At 42.8% G+C, this 20,266-nt stretch overlaps 1 protein-coding gene across 1 annotated transcript; it reads left to right on the top strand.

Moving 5' to 3' along the window:
- The first annotated feature begins 38 nt into the window (after positions 1 to 38).
- On the top strand, positions 39 to 15,869 carry slc71a1-2 (solute carrier family 71 member 1-2). Its single transcript, XM_040170766.2, has 12 exons — positions 39 to 736; positions 3,457 to 3,552; positions 7,042 to 7,104; positions 8,518 to 8,645; positions 8,833 to 8,947; positions 9,039 to 9,257; positions 9,580 to 9,693; positions 10,210 to 10,281; positions 10,570 to 10,682; positions 11,648 to 11,745; positions 12,322 to 12,479; positions 12,567 to 15,869. Exons 1-12 carry the CDS (start codon positions 653 to 655, stop codon positions 12,777 to 12,779), a joined length of 1,473 nt encoding a protein of 490 aa, XP_040026700.1. The 5' UTR covers positions 39 to 652; the 3' UTR covers positions 12,780 to 15,869.
- Positions 15,870 to 20,266: the final 4,397 nt, after the last annotated feature.

The raw sequence follows: 20,266 nt of genomic DNA on the forward strand, positions 1-20,266 counted from the left end.
GACAGAAAACATATATTTTAACTTAATATGCTATAGCGAGATGGGCACAAAAACAGCAAGCTCACTTATAGAATGGGCACTTCCAAATTAAGTACCAGAAAAGGTCATTCACCCTCTTATCTGCACTTTTGTCAAGAAAAAAAACCTAATTTACTTTAAAACAAATCGGAGGATTACTGTAAGAAAAGAAAGATCGATGGATTGCAACCCTCCATCTGTTATTAATTTGCATTGTTTTCTGTGTTGTATTGTGTTTGTCGAAGAAGCGGAACATCGTGTACACTTTCTTGAAAAACTCCAATTTCCAAATATGGGATTTCCTCTTGTACAACGAACCCGCGGTGTGATGTCCACAAATCGCCACCTGAGGTTCAGCAGCGCCAATGTTTTTTCTAACCAATCAGAACCACGGGATGGATTTACGCTTTCACCGGGCAGCCAGTCGTTGAGCGTTGTTGCTCTGTGTGGGCGGGTCTACAGCCAGCCCAGGAAGAGGTGAGGTTGAGAAATCATCATTAAGGTAGCTCGCTGCTAGCTGCCTACAGCCGACTTCCGAAGTGTTATGAGCGTTGAGGCGGAAATCACCAGATTGTTTTAGTTCCGATAGGTGCGACGATGACCCTCTAACACCAAGAATGGACATAAGTTAACGATGACGGGGGAGAAAAAGAAGAAAAAGCGGCTGAACCGCAGCATTCTTCTTGCAAAGAAAATTATAATAAAAGATGGAGGAAGTGTGAGTTAAATATTTATTTTTTCCCCGTTAAGTAAGCTTTCCACTGTGCTAATCTGTGTATCAGTTGCCGGAGTTAGTTTGTGGCCTTGTTTATTTCATTAAACACGAAGCAGTCGTGGCGTCATTTGTTTATATCTTTCTGTCTTTAGTGATTGGCCCCACCGGATAATGTTGACCGTTAGCTGAATCCGTCCGGCTAACCCCGCTAGCTATGAAGTAGAATCTGCTAACGTTAGCGGCCTAACGTCACATCTGCTAGCTAGTCGTTTACACGTCAGCCCTGCCAATGCTATCTGGGTACTGTCAACGTCGGGTGTGCATCTATGCATCTTTTCACAGTATTTCCTATAATGCGCATATTATTACATCTAACTTTCAAACCCGCGCTTAACGTTTAACGACGTCTTACGTTTATTCAAATCTTTGAAAATTACGCATGACGGTGCTTCGCCGTAAGACAAACGAGGCTAACACCAACATTAGCATCACTAGCATATGTCTCGACTTGGGTTTCTTTTTCATCCTGAAACTGATAATCAATATATTATCTAGCCAACGGTTTCACAAACAAAATAGTGTAACTCCCCGGTCCCCGTAAGATGTTAGTTCGACATTGTGGTTTGTAAATAAATACTAAAACGCATTGTTAAAGTTGGTTGAAAACATGCGAGCTCAACGGTGGACGTTAGGTAAACATTTCAGATATGCAAAACATATTGGCTGCCACTGTTTAACCCCTGCGACGTTACGAGGGTTATTGCTCCTTATGGTGTCCGTTCAGAATGTGCTGCCAATGATTGGTTAAACAACAGCTTGTTGTTTGCAGGTACACTTCGATGGGGCATGTGCGATTAAACCATAATACGTATGATGGTACGATCTACATAGCTGGAAGCGTCAACCTTCCTCGGCACACAGATCGAATGGGAAACCAAACGTGTCGGATATTGTAGTTCTTTGCAAGATTTTTAGATGGTCGACGGCGAGATCGTCCCAATTTAGGCTGGAAAAGAGTGAGTGTGGTAGGTTTTTTTATAAACACGGCGAGGCTTCAGAGATGGTTACGTAATGTACATATGAAGACACAGATGTGTAATCCTAATGAAGAGAACCAAAACGTTATTGTTTTCCCCCAGAATTGATCCAGTCATTCTGTTGATGCCCGTGGACCTGACATATCGGGGCGATAGTCCAATGAGGTCCTTAGTTAAAGTCATTGTTATTGCCTCTGTTAGTGCAGCTTTTTCTAACTACACTTCAACATCCTCGATGTATTCGTTGCATTAATAGGGCTTCGATACTCTCTAGTCAAAATCAAAATGTGAACTCTGATGATGTCACGTAAGCTGGTTGTAGTTTCAATAAGGGGAAGTTGCAACATCTTTGTAATGAGACCGTTGCAGAATGTTCCTCTTTTTTCAGTCAAGCAGGTGGTGTGATCATCGTCACCATAGAACAAAAAGGATGAGAGTTTCCTCTGATTTGCCTGTGACGACAAATTTCAACCAACCAGGAGATTTAGTCCATCCCAGTCAATTTAAAATTTCCCCTTGTGGCCAGCATAGTCATACTGAGATCTGTAGACTCTCAACCAGGGGAAGTTACCAACTACATGAGCGAGTAAACGAATGGCTAATGTCTGTGTTGAGGTGGCCATGGCCTACTTTAAGTCTCCACAATCGTTACGCCTTGCTGTGATTCCTGTTAAAGATCGTGCTTAGCATCCACTCTCACTCCATCATACTTTCTTTTCACCTTGCACCACGAAACAGATTTCCTCAATAAGAAGGGGCTTTCAAGAATGTTTGAAGGGCCCTGATATGTGTTCTACTCATTATGGTTTATATTTATTGTCACCCAGTATTCTATGGCCGTGAATATTTGGGTATTTTCAGCAGGTGGATTAAACTTTGTCTCGTAGTTCTGAAATTTGGATAAAGTAAATAAGAAATCGTAAATGTTGAAGGATTTAGTTTTAAATATTTTCTTTTTACAAATTATTATTATTATTATTATTATTAGGGACGTCTACTTCGATGAATTTAAAATTAAATTTCCTCCCCTTGATTTACACTCTGTACATTTACTTACTCAACAAAATGAATGTTGTAATAAGAGTAAGCCAATACGCCTGATATTGCATGTTAACATCTTAAATTTGTTGTCTCAATATTGGTAGATTTGTGCTAAGTCACTTGTAGATGGAGAAAACATTTTAGAATAGCTTGTGGCAATGAGAAAATAAATGCTTAGTTTCTGTGTCAAATACACAGCTATTTCACTCAATTTGTAGTTTAAAGACAATACCCTTTTCATTTTGTTTTAATTACTTTAATTGAATCCGCAACATCAATTTGAAATTTAATTAATGGAAAAAGTACAAAACTCACAACAATCCAGATTCTGTTGGTGGTTTAGTTGAACATTCAGCCCTCTATGGCTGAGTCAAAACCTCTTATGTACATACTTCTTACAAAAGTCTGGATGGAAAGAATGTTTTTCCATTAGCTTACTCACTCCATCTCCACTCTGGGCGATCTTGCAGGATCAGGTGATGCCAAATGTCTGTACCATTAGGCGAAAGCTTCTTTAAATTGCATTCCAGTTGGAGGTTCGATCTGTTAATGTGTGTACTGTTTACAGGCCCTGTGATGCAGTAAATAATGATTATTGCTTAGCTAATCACCTTTCTATGTGTGTGTCTCTTTGTCTCCGTACAGCCTCAGGGAATCGGTGAGCCCAGTGTTTACCATGCTGTGGTGGTCATCTTCCTGGAGTTTTTCGCATGGGGTCTTCTCACCACCCCAATGCTCACGGTAAGACGAGACGCATGTGGGCACACTGTTATGTGAACTTACAGCGCGGCTGGTAATGTATTCATACGCCTTGTAACGCGTGTTGCTGATCTCACGCTATTTGAGGTAAATCACCCTACCAGGTATCCACCTTGCGCCAGGCATCTCATCACTTCCCAGAACTGCTGTCACTTCTGTCTCATAACACAACACAAACCTATCTCAACACAAACATATATATATTTTGCATTTTATAGTTTTAGATGACATGCACTTATAAAAACACAGAACACCTGCCCATATATAGGTGTGTCAATAGGGATGACTTAATACCTCTTATAATACCTAGATTAAGCAAAGGTAAAACTACAGAGCATCTTTTATATGTACTCTAATATATGGCTGATTTATATTATATAAAATAAAAACACAGGCACTTCTGATTTGTGTCCCCTCTTTCTTATCCTAAACCCTTAATGGTTCTTCGTCTTTAAAATGGTCATATAACAACATGAACACCTCAGCCTACACCTCTCTTCTATTGTAACCATACAAGGCCTATCAGCGCCTGATCAAATGAACGAGATCCGGTTTGACGCAGTTTATTTTTGTGTGTGTGTGTGTGTCTGTTAGCAGATGTTTTGCGAAGCACTAACAGAACGGAGAAATATGAAAAGGCCATCAAACTGTTGCATTGTCTGAGCCCCAGCTCTTTGTTGGAAAGGCTTATCGGGTCATTGGTCTGTGTTGGGAGGCCGCAGCGCAGATGCTGGCCAGGCGAACCACGCCTCCGCTGCAGAGTGGTGCACTTCACGTGTTTGCTACGTGCAGCTTGGACTGCGTCAATTAGAGAATCATCGTTGCAAAAATATCACCGCCGTTTTTCAACAATGGTAGCGCATTTTCGCTCTCTACGTCAGCGATTCTCAAAGTGTGGGCTGCAGGTGGGCCGCGAGAGGTCATTTACAATAAATAAATAAATAAAGTTTTTTAATTTTCAATTTTTAAAAGTTTGAAATTAATATAAAAATATTTATGATGCGGCACATGTGAAATATTAGTTGATGACGCACAAACAATTTAAACGGACAGATTAATAAAACAATAAGGCTCTCGCTCGAAACGGCTGCTCTTGTCCGCCTGTCGTTGTTCAACAAACGGGGCGCCCTCTTGTAGTATTAAAGTAAATATACCGCATTTTCCGCACTCCAAGGCGCACTTAAAAGGCTTTAATTTGCTCAAAAACACAGTGACAGTGCCTTATAATCCGCAGCGCCTTATATATATGAATCAATTGGTTAATCGGTTGATCCATACTGGTTGTACACGGCGCTCTGCCAAACATGCCAAAGCTCGTCTACGACGGCGAGATGCTGAGCGGCGCTCAAGCGCGTGAGATATGGAGCTGCTTTCAGGGCGCGTCGGAGAAATAAAGCTGTCGTTCTCACCGAGCACTTCATGAGATTAAAGAGCGAGAGACGGCGCCCTTTTCTCTACAGTAGCTGAACCATCTTAACGGGGAAAATAAGTTATTCCAAAAGCAGCCGAAGATTTAAGGCGTGGATGGCGAGGGGGGCGGCGGGACCTCACGGCATCGATCGGACCCTGAAAGCACCGTCTCCACCTTACTGTCAGAAAGAACAACAGCGAGCGCGTAGAAAACTTCACGTTCACGTTTCGCAAGCGAGCAAATACCTCGCGGTGAAGGACTTTTGCTCGCGGATGTTTGATTTTGGTTAAATTCTTAAGGTCATTTTATCATTTATGTTTTGATCAGACTTGTGATTAAAGGTTTGGGTGGGCCGCGAAAGATTTTCAGATTTCAAAGTGGGCCGCGGCATTCTTGAGTTTGGGAACCGCTGCTCTAAGTGACTTACTTTGGGTATAAACCAGTGTCTCAGACAAAAGGAAACCATCTGTGCGCCACATGATGTGAACCAGACGGGCTCATGCAACGCATGCTTTCCAGCAGCCTCTCGTTTGAAGAGGCGGTTGTATGTGTAACTGTTGAGCATTAATTACTAGGGGGGGTTTGTAAACCCTTAATTACTGGGGCTTTGTTGCCCTGAAGATCCCTGAGCGGAGGTAGGATTTGCATTTTGGACTAATCAGAGGGCGCCTGAAGATGAGAGGGACCGCTTCACTGCTCCCAATGAGCGTACTGCTTCATTAGTATCCAGCAGCAACAGTCATCGCTACGCGTTCAGTCTGTTTGTGCAAAGTTGAGTCCCAGAAGAAGAGCAGAGCTTCTCCTTCTGTACCCCTAAACCTCACCTACATTTGGTTATTTAGTCTTATTGGAGCTCTAGATGTCCTATTGTTCGTACTGTACGCAGTGTTCTAACACCAGAGTCGTTGACACTGGCAGAATGGACTTTGAACTTGACTGTCCTTTCCCCTCTGCAGACTCCGAAATATACGTTGCTGTTGGAAAATCCTGAAAGACTTTCATCTCGCTGTTAAATGCACTTGAAATGTGTGTAGCGTAATAGTTCTGCATATCATTTGTTTATAAGAAATCTAGATTTATTTTATTTTCACCAACGCTGCCATATACGGGATAGGTAGCATTTCCGTTGCCTCTTATCACCTGCCGATACGGAGACTGCCGAACTGGCGTCTTGTCGCTAACGGTGCCAATAGTGCAAACAACGGCAGAGGTTCTGAACAGAAGGGTGTCAGCTGTGACTGCTGCTGTTCACCAGCGGCTTGGACCAACAAGTGATACGTTTGACAGAATTGACCTAGTTTCACTACCTGCGTTCATACTATAAAGTTGATGGCCACTTCCTCATTTAGGTTGAATTTGCTCTCCGGTCTTTCCGTCTACACTTGAACTGAGATAATCTGTCTGACTCCTAATAATATCATTAATGTTCCAGCAGAAGGGCAAACAAACTGTTGTAATGAGTAAAAGCCTGTAACCATGGCGATGCATAGTCCAGACCGAAACCCGAAACACTTTACTTTACACATTACTGCTCAAACAACGTGGAGTGGGAGTTTAGTCTGCGTTCTTGCTTCGTGTGGACTATTTGGATTCTCTGTACAACTCCCGTGGGAACACTGTGCTGACTATTTATTTTAAAATGTATACTCTGGTTTTCTATGTTGATTTTAGGACCAAAGTAACAGGATTTAGCGCTCGCATGAGGAATGACAGCAATGTTTATCTGCAGTGGCTTCGGCAATGCTTTTGTGCACTCGAGTTTTTGTTTTAAGGATTCACATCTCTACCACTGAGATACTAAATAAAGAAGACCCTTTGATGTTGTTGCAGTATTTAAATGCCGCCAATGTGGGTGCTTCAATTCTGCTTCTGATGTTAAGCGTTCCGTAAAGTTTATTTGTCCTTGTTTTATGTTCATTTTTTTTCTTTTTTCCCCATATTGTAACACTAAAAGTGCTTCATATGTTGAAGTGGAAATTAAGTGAAATGTTCAATGATTTTCAACTTGTGGGTTAATGTGATGCAAACTGATATCATGTGGTGTTCTGTTTGGTCTTCAGGTGTTACACCAGACATTCCCCCAACACACATTCCTGATGAATGGACTCATCCACGGTGTCAAGGTAAGTGATCAGTACACAACAGAATATTGCGGTGACACAATTCTGGCAGGTTCTGTTTTGTTACGGGTCCCAGGAATGGTGCCGCAGCAACAAAAATGAATAATCTTCAGGGCGGATAAAGTTCAGCAGCAAAAATGACACGAGGCGTTCATTTCCACTTGCATGTGGTTTCCGCGTGAGCGGGAGTCACGCCCTAAAACAACCTGTGCACAACTGCCTCTGTTTCAATAGTTCCTCCTGAGGCATTGCAACGGTTTCCTGTCCCCCCATATGTTCAAATGACGTATTGACATATTAAATATTTCGACAAATACCGAATGACATTATGAATTTCCATCAATGCGGTTAAATGTTTTGGGTGTGCCACATTGACAGTTCCTCATTATCAAGCAACATCTTTGGTGTTGTTTCAAATCTAAACTTTTTGCTCTGGAGATGATTTATAGTGGTTGTTCACAAAAAAATAAATAAGCTGAAAATACATGTGTTTTGGGAACTTAATACTTTTCAATCACATTTATTTTTCTGACAAAGCCTTACAGTAAGATATACCTGCCAGCAAATGTTTGTTCCATAGCGCTACAGCGTCTGTAAATAAACTTTGTTCTCCTGCGAGTTTAATTTACTTTTATTTGCCCCTTGGATATTGGCTGACTGTGGACTCTCTTGTTCAGTGACGCCCTGCTTAACCCCAATACACTCACATGTAAACGCCTGCAAGCTGTTGTGTCACCATAGCAGGTTCCCCCTGCTGGCTGTAGAATATTTAGTAGCATAGTAGCACCTCGAGAGCCTCAAGTGAGCCTTCAGGGTCTCTATCCAGGGGAAGGAAGTGTCTAAATATAGTTGGACAGTACATGCCTTTTAATCATGTTGTATTTTAGTTGGCCTCATTCAGTAATACGAATGTTTTTACTTTGTGCTCACATACAAAATCCGTGACATCCTAAATTGACAGGTGCCGGCCGGCTATTTGCAATTGGAAAATGGCCAAATCCACATTTCTCCATAAAGAGAACTGAGCCTATAGTTGTATCATAGAGGAAGTGGTTATTGGTAAGTTATAGCGCACGAGCGAAACAACAACAACAACAACAACAACAACAACAACAGGAGGAGGATCAGGATCATCTGATCTTTCAGTCTAAGTTGGCGACCCGCCACAGTAAGGCCGAGTCATGCTGGCGTTACGGCTAAAGTGATCCTTAAGGCCGGTATCACACATAGATTAAAATTATGTTTTGTACATTCTCCTCAACTAAACCTGCAGGGTTCTCTGCAGACAGGTTGCGTGTACTTGCATCACAGTCCCTGTAAATCCTAGTGGTACACACACACACACATTATCCATTTTCAGCCCTTTTCTGATCCATCCACCTCCCTTTCTCTCCCATGTGTCCCCATCTTCTCCAGGGCATTTTATCATTTCTCAGTGCGCCGCTGATTGGAGCGTTGTCAGACGTTTGGGGACGCAAATCCTTCTTGCTGCTAACGGTCTTCTTCACGTGTGCACCCATTCCACTGATGAAGATCAGCCCATGGTGAGTGCAAAGCAGCATCAACAACAGCTCCATCTAAACACTATGCCTTTGCTTATAGGTGGACGGTGAAGTATTGTAATCAAACTTAATACAGAATACACAACAACCCTACAGTTCCCCATAACATTATACACTTCACATGTGTGAAATGTCACTGTTAAAAGCCTAAACGCGTTTGTTCTTTCAGGTGGTACTTTGCCGTCATCTCCATGTCCGGCGTCTTCGCCGTCACCTTTTCTGTAATCTTTGCTTATGTGGCGGATATCACGCAGGAGCATGAGAGGAGCACGGCATACGGCTTGGTAAGGAGACGGTCAACCAAAACCCAGTCTTGTGTTTTAAATGCCTTGAGAAACAAGTTTGTCCTTACAATCAGCTCCTTGCTCCCTCCAGGTATCTGCTACCTTCGCAGCCAGCCTGGTCACCAGCCCGGCCATCGGAGCCTACTTGTCTGTGACCTACGGCGACACCTTGGTGGTGATCCTGGCCACGGCCATCGCGCTGCTGGACATCTGCTTCATCCTGGTGGCCGTACCGGAGTCGCTGCCGGAGAAGATGAGGCCAGCGTCGTGGGGAGCACCCATCTCCTGGGAACAGGCGGACCCCTTCGCCGTGAGTAACAACGTGCCGCTTTCCGTTCCTCACTTTCAGATTATCGTGGCGCCGTATTACTATATTAAGCTCTACAAAAGTTAAAGGGAGACATGTTATGAATGTTTCTTCTTTTACTATTTATCTCTTCACTGATATATATATTTTTTTTTTTACTAAAATAACTAACCTTGGAAGATGGCTGTTTAAATATCCATGGTGATTATTGTAGGGCATTTGGCATCTTATTTAAGTAGGAAACAATGGTTGATGGTCCACACTAGCATTGCTCGTCCTCATGTAGCTATGAATTGAAAGTGAAATCTGTCTGTTGTCTTCGTAGTCGCTGCGTAAGGTGGGCCAGGACTCCACGGTTCTCCTCATCTGCATCACAGTGTTTCTCTCCTACCTCCCTGAGGCTGGCCAGTACTCCAGCTTCTTCCTCTATCTCAGACAGGTACAACTCTGCTCCGTTACACTTCCTTAAAGAACGATCAAACAAGTAAATTCGATCAAACACTCAATTATCCCAATGAACATTGTTTACACACATCGTGTACACCCGTCGACCAAATGTAATAGCAGTTACTCGTCCACCGTGAAGTGGAATTGGGATTCAAGGATGTTCACTTTAAAAAATACAACGCAAAGTAGTTGACAAGTTGCCTTTATGCCAATGTTACTTTATCATACATCGAGTTGTCGTAAATTAAACATACTTTACACAAACTGCCATTCTCCTGAGATAAAGGGCAGCGTATTTGACCTAAATAAAAAAAGTGGAGCACACTTTGTTTTCAAAACGCATTTGTGCGCAGCTCGTGTTTACAAAAATCCCCTTTTCTTAGTTTTGTGATTAGTGTAAATTGTGGGTGGAGGGGAGCTTTGTGTGTGTGTGAGCCACTTTTCTACCCCGTCTCTGACTGCTTGTCTTGTGCTGACTCGTCTTATTGGAATGCTGTCTCACCCTCAGGTCATTAGCTTCACATCAGCGACGGTGGCTGCCTTTATCGCTGTCGTGGGGATCCTCTCAATACTTGCCCAGGTACTGAGAAACTCTTTCGCTGGTGACTCATGTCAAATCAAGCAGTCTCTCCCCCCGTGTTTGGGCTTTTATTAATGATCTTTTTTTTGTTTTTGAACATCTGTTCATTATACCACTTTGTCCTGGAAGTTTGGATGAGGAAAGAAGGAAAACACAAATACTAAACTAATTTTTCTGCCTGTAGGTGAATCAAGTGTTTGTTGCATCTCTATGTAAGAGGTGCGACGTATACGCTCCTTTTACTTTATGCTTCCTGAGAGGTGAGCTGTGTGACCCGTGTTTCTGCAGACGGTGGTGTTGGGGATGCTGATGCGGTCCATAGGCAATAAGAACACAATCCTGCTCGGCCTCGGCTTCCAGATCCTCCAGCTGGCGTGGTACGGCTTCGGCTCCCAGCCCTGGTCAGTAACGTTTGCCACGCACTCACCTGTCCACTGCATTAGGTCAAAGGGACGCACATCCCACAGACTCGGATCCAGAAGTGATTTGAGTAACATGGTACCTAAAAGACGACCAGATACCAGCCAGAATCTATAACCCGTCAATAAAATTTAAATAATGTGTCTCACGCCCGATCCTCGAGGTAACTTTACACATGTATAAGCACATTCTTAGCAGGAGAATTTCTTATTCTTCACTTTTCTGATGTCCCGATAAACCACCGGAGGGCAGTAACGCCCAGTTGATGCTGTAATCTGATACGAAGCATCAAATGTTGTAACTCAAACGATTTAGTTTGACCAATTTAAAATTACTTTCTTTCCCGCAAGCATGGAAGTTACGGTTTGAGATTCCTTGCCAATCCAAACATTTTTTTTTTCCCCCCAAAGTAAAAAGCCATAACTTAAATATGTGTATTATTAAACAACCACCGGCCTGACACACAGGTCATAAATCAAAGCAACTGCGTCAGGTTCTTCGGGCGTGAAGGTGAGGTCGCAGTGACCCACAATATGCATTGATTGTTAATGAAAGCGTGCACAACATGTCGTCTCTGCCCTCTGCTTCGGTCAATACCCAGGAAATTAAATTAAATAAAGGTCAGGATGTTCCATGTTCCCAGTGTCAACATTGAGACTCTAAAGCCGTCACACGATGATTGAAAACAAGAACATGTATAAATCATTTGTACGGTTTCATTTTTTCAAAAAATTAACTGGTAGTACAACTGTATCTCAAATTCCTTTTTCAGTGATTGAAGTTAATTGATTATTATTATTATTATTTATTTATTTATTTATTTTATTATTTTTTAGCCATCATTTCTTAACCATTACCATAGGCCTAACAACCTTTTTAAAGAGATGTATCCTGACCCATTCTTATAAGGTAGACCCTGTGTTGACTAATGTGTTGTTGTTTGTAGGATGATGTGGGCTGCTGGGGCTGTCGCAGCCATGTCCAGCATCACTTTCCCCGCTATCAGCGCTATCGTGTCCCGTAATGCTGAACCCGACCAACAAGGTAAGTTATGTAACACTTAACATCTCACATTTTTCTGTCTGATAAGATATGCTGTCATTAATGTGATATGCTGGCAACACCAACTGTTACATATTAACGTCATGCCCAACTAACCGTCTTAAATGATCCATTTTCTTTATTATGTATCTATTCACAGTACAGGGGAGAACTGCTAAGAGTTTGACGCTGCATTCAATGCTACATTATTTACTTTTATTTGCAGGTTTTCGTTCCAGGTGCAATACTCACATTTCCGTTGGTACATCAAAAAGTATTTTAAGTTCAGTGCACTGACAATTTGTTGACCACACATTGCGCACTTATCTACTAGAAAAAGGAGGTATAAACACATGGACACATACCTGTATGTTATCTAGTCCCAGCGGGTGGTCCCACTTCATCTGAGTGGGTATCCAGTTGGCTTCCATTGATTCAATGTCTCTGTCTGTTATTCGCTGCTGTACACCGCCGTCCAAAAAAACGACGCAGCTCTTTGATCCAAATCACACAATTGACTTCCTCTCGACTGCTTTTTACCAAAGATTCCTGATGGTGTTTATATCTGTCCTCTTGCAGGTGTTGTCCAGGGGATGATTACTGGAATTCGAGGCCTCTGTAACGGTTTGGGCCCCGCTCTCTACGGTTTTGTCTTCTACTTGTTCCACGTGGAGCTGACCGACACGGACGGCTCCGAGACCGGTGCTAAAACCAACATGGCCAACCCCACCGACGAGGTAGGTGCTCGATACTCCTGCACGGACAAATAATAAGTGGCACATGCGGAAGCTGTGCTTGAACCCGACGTGCCACTCTTGTTTCAGAGCGCCATCATCCCGGGGCCTCCCTTCCTGTTCGGCGCGTGCTCAGTGCTGCTGTCTCTGCTGGTGGCCCTGTTTATCCCGGAGCACATGGGGCCGGGCATGAGGCCCGGCGCCTATAAGAAGCACAGCAACGGGGCACAGAGTCACTCCCACAGCCCCCAGGGCAGCGGGGCCGAGGGCAAGGAGCCGCTGTTGGAGGACAGCAGTGTATAACCACAGCTGGGGGGGAGGGGGCAGACGGCGCTCTAACCCCAACACCCCCGCACACACGGGAGAGAAATGCACATTTCACCACACGGACACACTCTCGCCTCAGTGCACGGATCAGACTCGAGTGCTGCAAAGAGGTGTTTGTGTCCACGGCACAAAAGTGGGCCCTCCTTCCTTATCAGCCCCCTTTTTTCTTTTTTTCTTTTTTAAAGCAGGGTATTGTGAGGACTTTCTAAAGACCCTGTATGAAGAGCGCGTGTTGACTATTTTTTGGGCCTGCAGTGGAAAGGTGTGTGTGTGCGCGTGTCTTGCAGAGTCTGACTCTGATCCTTGGTTTCTTTAAAGCAGAACAGAGGGGAGCAAACAGCTTGTCCTCCTCCTGGTGCAAAGCAGAACCGGAGTGATTGGGTTTAGAGTGCGAGTGGGGTGGATATCAAAAGTTACTAAATACCTGTGTGATTCTTCATGTTCTTCTGTAGCCAATGGCGTGGCGACCTTTGTCCAACAGGAGTGTAACAAACGGCCAGTCGAGCACTTGTCCTCTGCTGGTCTTTCACACGATCTGAACTCATGTCCCGACGCTCGCCTCTGCTCCGTCGACGCGTGCGAGGAGGGAAAACGGTTCTTCCTCCGAATGCGCAGCGGCCAACTGTCCGCCTGTGAGGGGAGAGCCGCCCGCCTAACCCAGGTCAGGGTGTGTCAACCAGTTTGGGTATAAAAAGCATCGTAAGACCACACTTTTGTTAAAGTTCTGACGGAGAAGGATGCGACAGAGACCACTTTTATTAGCTGAAGCTCTTATTCAGTGTTTATTGCCATTCTCTAGATCAGTAGTACAGTTTGGGTTGTGTAGTTTCCTCTTCTCGAACTAAAGGTTGTGCTTCAAATTTTTAGTCAAGAAACAAATGTTGCCTCAAAGTGACTTAATATATATATAAATAGATAAATCTATATATTAATTACGTAACCTGTATGAAGACCAAGGTCTGAAAAGGCTCTGTAATCGTGCGCTATCGCTCCCATCGGAGCAGTTACGAACCTTTTATTCCTCTTGTTTTCATGCCCTTTCTGTTCCTTTATCACCATCAGGGTAAAGGCTTACCGATCCATAGTTTTATTCGACAAGCCTTCGGACCATTTGGAGACACTATCAGCTTGTCAGTGTTGGCACTGACTGTTTATACATAGTGTTTCAATTTATATCATTATGTTCAACAGAATATCACTCGTGCTGCTGCGGTAGATAATTAAAAGGTCCGGTTTGATGTGTGGCGGATACAAATTTCTACAGTGGTAATATGAGCAGTGAAACGGTCTCATTTAAGCTTCGGTTGTTAACAGGCACTGCAAACTTCTCAAATCATAAAAGGAAAACAAATGTTTTGATGTAAACTGGTATCTAACTGACATTCAACGGGCTTCGGGTTGGTCATCGCCGGACAGGTTCTCACCTCACTTTACGCGGCTTGCTGCTTCCAGATGAAAAAAGGCAATGCAGGCAACGGCTGTTTTAGGCAGACGTTACAAGTGCACATGTTTCTTTCGAGGGTTATGTGTGATGAGTGTTTTTGAAGCATTTACATTTTTCCACAAACTGCTGTTCACTGCGAGAAGCGTTCAAGTGCAGCGTTCAAGATTCGATTAATGCACGCATGCTAATCGAGCAATGCTGCCACAAATTAATACTTGAGGGGGAAAAACGAGAGACAATTATTTAAAATAACTTTCCTACAAAATGCATGAAAAACAAACTAGAAAGTAACCAGGAAGACAATAGAATTATGATAGAATTATGTCCCGAATTAATTAGAAGGTATCGGTCAAGATATTAAATATAATATAGCGAAATGTAAAACCTCACTGCGCGCAGTGTAAGAGAGCATGAGTAATGTTTGTTTGCTGTGGCTGGGTCACATCTTCATATCGGTGGAATGTTTCTTGGCGACAGGCGGCGCCGGTTGAGCATGGACTGCGCCTGGTTCTGGTGTCCCGGCATCAGTGACCCTGTGTTCCCTTTCGTTCACGTGATGTGTGCTACCAACTGGTCAAATCTCCCAACCCCAATTCTCAAAAGCTGATTCAAGAAAAGCCGTAAGTGCATTTCAATGGCCAAAACCAAACCGATATGAATAAGTAGCTTACAATGTGTTTCATGCTGTTTAACATCCATCTGAAGGAAAATGTACATTATGTTTTTGTGCCAATTTTTATTTTTTATTTTTTTCATACGGTGTGTAAGTGTGCTTGTTTATTTCAGTGATTTTTGCATATTTTTCTGTTTTGTTTTCTCTTGTCTTAATTTTTTGGCTGAATTCTATATAGATATATATCTATATTTATATATCACTTTTTAAAACTTATCCAGTAATTTTTTAGGAATCTTTTTTTCAACGTCAAAAGACCCAATGATGGAGATTCAACAATTTACCATTCAACTTTTTTTTCTTTTTTTTTTTTTTTAATAACAAGCACTTCACTGTGGTTAGTTATATTTTCCCCAGATTTATCACTAAATAATAACAAAAGTCCCTGTATGTTCCAAGCCGACGTGTACATCTTTTTGCGGCGATACTCAACCGGAATCTTATTTTTGTTTTCTATTATTTCTGAAGGGGTGTTACTAGACAGAAGTCCATTGGTGGTGATCTTTGAATATGTAATATCCTGTTTTTTTTATTTAACATTTATTGGACCAACGCATGGTGAACCCATGTATTCCGAACCCAAATTGGTCAGATCCATCCTGCACCAGCCCCATGTGCACTCGTACAGCTGTCGAGCAGATGACTGTAAATGTACTAAAATGACTCGTACAGCAAGTGTATATATTTATTGCTCAAGGAGATGGCCCCCTCTTGGTCTATTTGGTTGTATGGTGCAATTATTATTATTATTATTATTATATATTTCTCAAGACTTACCTGCTGGCCACTCCTGTTTTTAGTACGATGTGGTTTGTGGCCTGAACCCCTTCTCTCTGTGTGCCTAAATTAGCCAGGAAATGAGTATGGCAGGATACGTAAATGGTGGTTGTTATGTAAATATGGGAAACTAATGACAAACTATTTATTAAAGGTTTATTGTACAATGAAATGTTTGAAGTTTCCTCTGTGGGTTTTGTGGTGTTTATCTGGCAGATTCTGTCATCAGTTATCGGTTTCTAATTCCTTTTACTGTTATGTTTAAAATCCCATTAGATGTCATTACAAACAGTTATTTTCTTTTTTCTTTCCAAAATACCAGACTATTTATTTAAAGCTCTAACATGTTGGTTGGTTTGTTTGTCTAGTAATCCTGCCCCACAGAGTTGTGTTGAGTGCGTAATGCTCTGCTCCACTCAGACACACCGTTATTGACGCACAGACCTGAGCTTATTTACCTTCTGTGGTCTGAGCCTTTCTTTGTTGGAGCCACATGGAGGCAGTAGTAAAGTCTATCGTCCTGCTTTCTGCGTCACCGCGTTCATGTTCCCAAAACGTAATCCAACATGATTAGTTCATTCAGATCATTAATCCTATCGGAGCTACAAACTAGTGTTGAGACCTTGGGCCCGTCACTGGGGTGCACTGCGCCGCTTTACTACACAGACCAAAAATATGAATTATAATGCTTCACTTTTATGAGAAGACTTGAATAGTCTTTATTCATAAATTGATATTTTTTTAATCTATTTTTGATTGAAATGTAGATCTAGAATCTAAATTTATGAAAAGGTTCCAACGTTGAGTTTAAAGTCACTCTTTTTAATCTTGATCCATTCATCAACGGTTTGTTCCACTCACACGTGGTCTGTTCAGGTACACAGTACCTTCACCTTTCTCAAACCACAAAGACCCATCAGCCACTAGTGTGACATTTACCCAATAATCTGCGTATGCCGGAGTTTCCTGCTCTGCTCGGATGCGACGGTGCCGACGGAGTGTCCTGCTGAAGCAGCAGGTGCTGCGTGGTCTTTATCCGGGAGAGAAGAGCTAACAGTAAGACTCTTAGCCGTAATCCACACCCATTGTGTCATGGAAGGCTTTCTAACGGCTCTAAGGTGGTGATTCAGCGTGATGGAGCCCTCAGACTTAACATCTACTGCATGGGGATGGAAAGGTGATCAGGTTTGCATCGTTTTGTTTTTTTTACCACACTGATATATAGGCCACCCCCCCCCCCCCCCCTCCCCCACCCACGCCTTCTCTGCACCTAAAGGACTCATGACACTCAAGGGAAGGAGGTGGTGGATTTCCTATTTCCTATCCCTTTGCGGCCTCCGGTGCTGGTAGTTGCACAACTCTGCGGCGCTCGGGGCGGCCGACCTGCTTGCTGGGATCAACCGCTCTCAGGCGGGGAGGGGATCGGGCATGTTTTAACAAGAGCAACTTTGCCGAGCGTGCTTTAGAAAAGCTACCTGATGGCTTCCAAGGCACAAGTGTGTCTGTGTCAGTGAGTTGGCCCCCCTGGAGCCACCACCTCCCCCGCCATCGTTTAGTTGTGCTCGCGTAGGGCGGTGAAAAGAGACCACGTGACCGTTTGGAATGTATTGTGATGCAGAGTCGCTGTCATAGCACATTTACTTTCCAGGCTTCAATTAGGTGCACGAGAGTGGAAGAGTGCTTACGTGTTTGAAAACCCGGCCTCCTGGTCCGGGGGCCACGCGCCATGTTGGTATAAATGTGAGCGTCCATCAAGCTCGTCCATCAAGCTCGCCCTCAAAAGTATTGTCTTCGCGATTACTTTAAAATGTCCGCAGGAAGGCGTCTTTCTTTAGAAGCGGTGACGCAGGGGGAAGGGGAAGTGAGCCCGGTGGTGGACGTCCCACTCGGCCCTGACCCACGACGACGGCGGCGGCGGCGTCTTTTCCTGCGGCGGAGCGTGCTGGCGTCTAGGAAGACCCCCGGGATGAATCATGTGTGAACCTCATTGTTCTCCCAGACAAGCAGGTCTGTGTGAACCTGCGTTTGTCACTAACCTCTGCCACAGTCCCCTCGTTCCCATGTTCTATATGCAGACCGGCCGCCAATGTTTCATCACACGACTTCCCGGAACGCGTAGTTGACGATTAACCGAGGGATGAAGTGCGGCGGCAGCGGTTTCACACACACAAGGCCGCGCTATCAATTTTAAACTCCTTGTATTTACCTCTCAGATGTCTCTTTCAGCTCTTAAAGATACTGTGCACTAAAATAACACAGGTGTGTCACAGTGTGTTCGCAATAACAGCGAGTCGGCCTTATCACCTTGAACTTTGGCCCTGATGTTTTCGCTGTCATTTTCAAACCGGGTGCATTCGTGTTGGGTTCGCTGTGGCCGTCATTAATGCGGCAGAAGGTGCCCTTTGAAATTTGCTGAACGTTATTACTGATGGAGATGCAACATAAACTAATGCTCCTGTTGACGTGACTGGCAAGTACCACAGCGGCGGGTTTTCAATATTCTATTGTTATCTTGTCTAATTGTCGGTGATGGAAGAAGTACTCAAAAGATTCACTCACGTAACTGCAAAACTCCAATGGAGAAATATTGTAACGTAAAAGTACTGCATTCAAAATTGAATTTATTAAAGTCAAATTGCAACAAAACTGCTCATTGTGCAGCACGGTTGACCCAGAATAATGTTATTATATTGTGTAATTACTGCATTAATGAATCGGCTGGTAATGGTGGAGCTGATTCTAATTATTTTATGCACTAATAGGTGGATTAACCTATAATACATCATATGGATCAGGTGACTTATGTATTATCAAACTGTACCTGCAAAGCAACCTAAGCTTTAAAGTAAATGGAATAGTGGAAAAGGTAAATATTTGCAATATTTGTAGTGAAGTACAAGTCTCTCTGGCTAACTGTCTCATTCACAGTACACCTGTTGATCAGTGTACATTGTTCCTGCAAAATAAATGAATAAATAATTAGTTCAGTATTTGAATTATTGTAATTAGTTACTTTCCACCATCGGTTACCATATTATGTGCTAATAATATATTAAATAAAATGACTTTGATGTGATTTATTTTTGGTCTGCACAGGTAGCTGACATGTTCTTATCTAGTAAATATGCACATAACATCTTTTAGTTTATCAGCTGTTCTCAGAGTTGTTCTGCCTTCTGATCGGTAGCTCATTTAAACTTTTTTTCAACTTATTTACCATTCAACACATTAACTGATTTTGTCATTGTGGGGTCTCGTTATATCTCATTCGTTCACATTGTTTTTCCTCTGAGGCCACTAAAAGCAGCTTTCTGATGTCGGTGCCAAATTTCGAGTGATTTGTGGAAGGCCACGTTTGCTTATTGTTCATCTTCCGAGTTACATTTCCTGTCACTGTAGCTTGTGAAATCAATGCCTTTTGACTGCTTACATGTAAATATCGGATGTTAAAGCTTCCTTGAAGGCCGTGCATAGGAAGAGTTCTTTCCCCCGAGCAACATCAACGCGTAACTTGACTCCACGCCGCTCGGACGGGAAGCCAAATGGCTGTTTTACACGCTACAAGTTTCAGCTCTCAAAAACAGGTTAACCAATGACGTTGATAGTTTTTGCAGTATCTGCAAAATGGTTAGCTGTGATTTAAAGTAAATAAATATTCTTTGCAGCATAAAAAAAACCCTAAAACCTTTAACCTTACTGAGCGTTTCCAAAGAATGAACAAGAACCCCAGTGTTTGATCTAAATAAATAAACTCTTCATATGTGTGGAGGCAGTGGATTTTAAACCCCACCCGTTTGCCCGCTAGCAGTCCCCATGATCCAGACCGATATGGATGCAGATGTTTAACTCGCTCACCAAGGACCTGGGCCAGATGTTATTGGGTAGCACAGCTAAGAAAAAAAACCCAGTCCCCAGCAACAGGCAGCAGGCTAGTCGCAGCCTTCACATGCATTTATGAGTCACTTGTTTTTTTGTTCATCTCGCCCTCAATAACACATCAATAGCTTTGAGCCATAATGACCCACAATCTGATCAAAATAGCAAAGAAGGGCACGTACTATGCTGCAGCAACAATTGGTTTAAAGGAGACGTATTATTCTAATATCCAAGTTTCCGCTTGCATTTGGTGTTTTTACTTTAACGTATTTACTATTTTCTGAATGAACCTGTATTCACCATTTTGTCTGAAAGGATCCTTTTAAACCAGATTTAATGGAATTGCGTTGCCGGGCAAAAACTTGGGTCCTTGTTTATTTCTTCTCCGCTGATGTCATTCACATACAGTGCAACTGGAAATAGCCGGGGACACATTGAGAATGCTATATTTAAACGTTGAGATGGTCCATATACATTGTATACTCGTAAGGAAATCCTGACCGCTTGTTTAAACAAACAGTATTTGAATATTTCTCCAATGACAGAGCGTTTTGATACTAATATCATTCAGAATGTACAGAAAACGACTAGATTAGTAACCAGGTTTCTTAAATGTTGTGTTTTTGTGCTTCAGCATTATCGAGGCGTTGTAAAATGGTTAACAGATGAACACATAGAGTTACAAAGAAGTTA

This window comes from Gasterosteus aculeatus, chromosome 3, assembly GCF_964276395.1.
Source record: "Gasterosteus aculeatus chromosome 3, fGasAcu3.hap1.1, whole genome shotgun sequence".
Classification (NCBI taxonomy): Eukaryota; Metazoa; Chordata; class Actinopteri; order Perciformes; family Gasterosteidae; genus Gasterosteus; species Gasterosteus aculeatus.

Bases quoted from the DNA above. Each gene is read 5' to 3' on its own strand.
- slc71a1-2 (XM_040170766.2), top strand. From the start codon at position 653: ATGACGGGGGAGAAAAAGAAGAAAAAGCGGCTGAACCGCAGCATTCTT. The intron at 3,553-7,041 runs GTAAGACGAGAC...TTTGGTCTTCAG, and splicing joins TCACCACCCCAATGCTCACG to GTGTTACACCAGACATTCCC. The intron at 8,646-8,832 runs GTGAGTGCAAAG...TTGTTCTTTCAG, and splicing joins CTGATGAAGATCAGCCCATG to GTGGTACTTTGCCGTCATCT.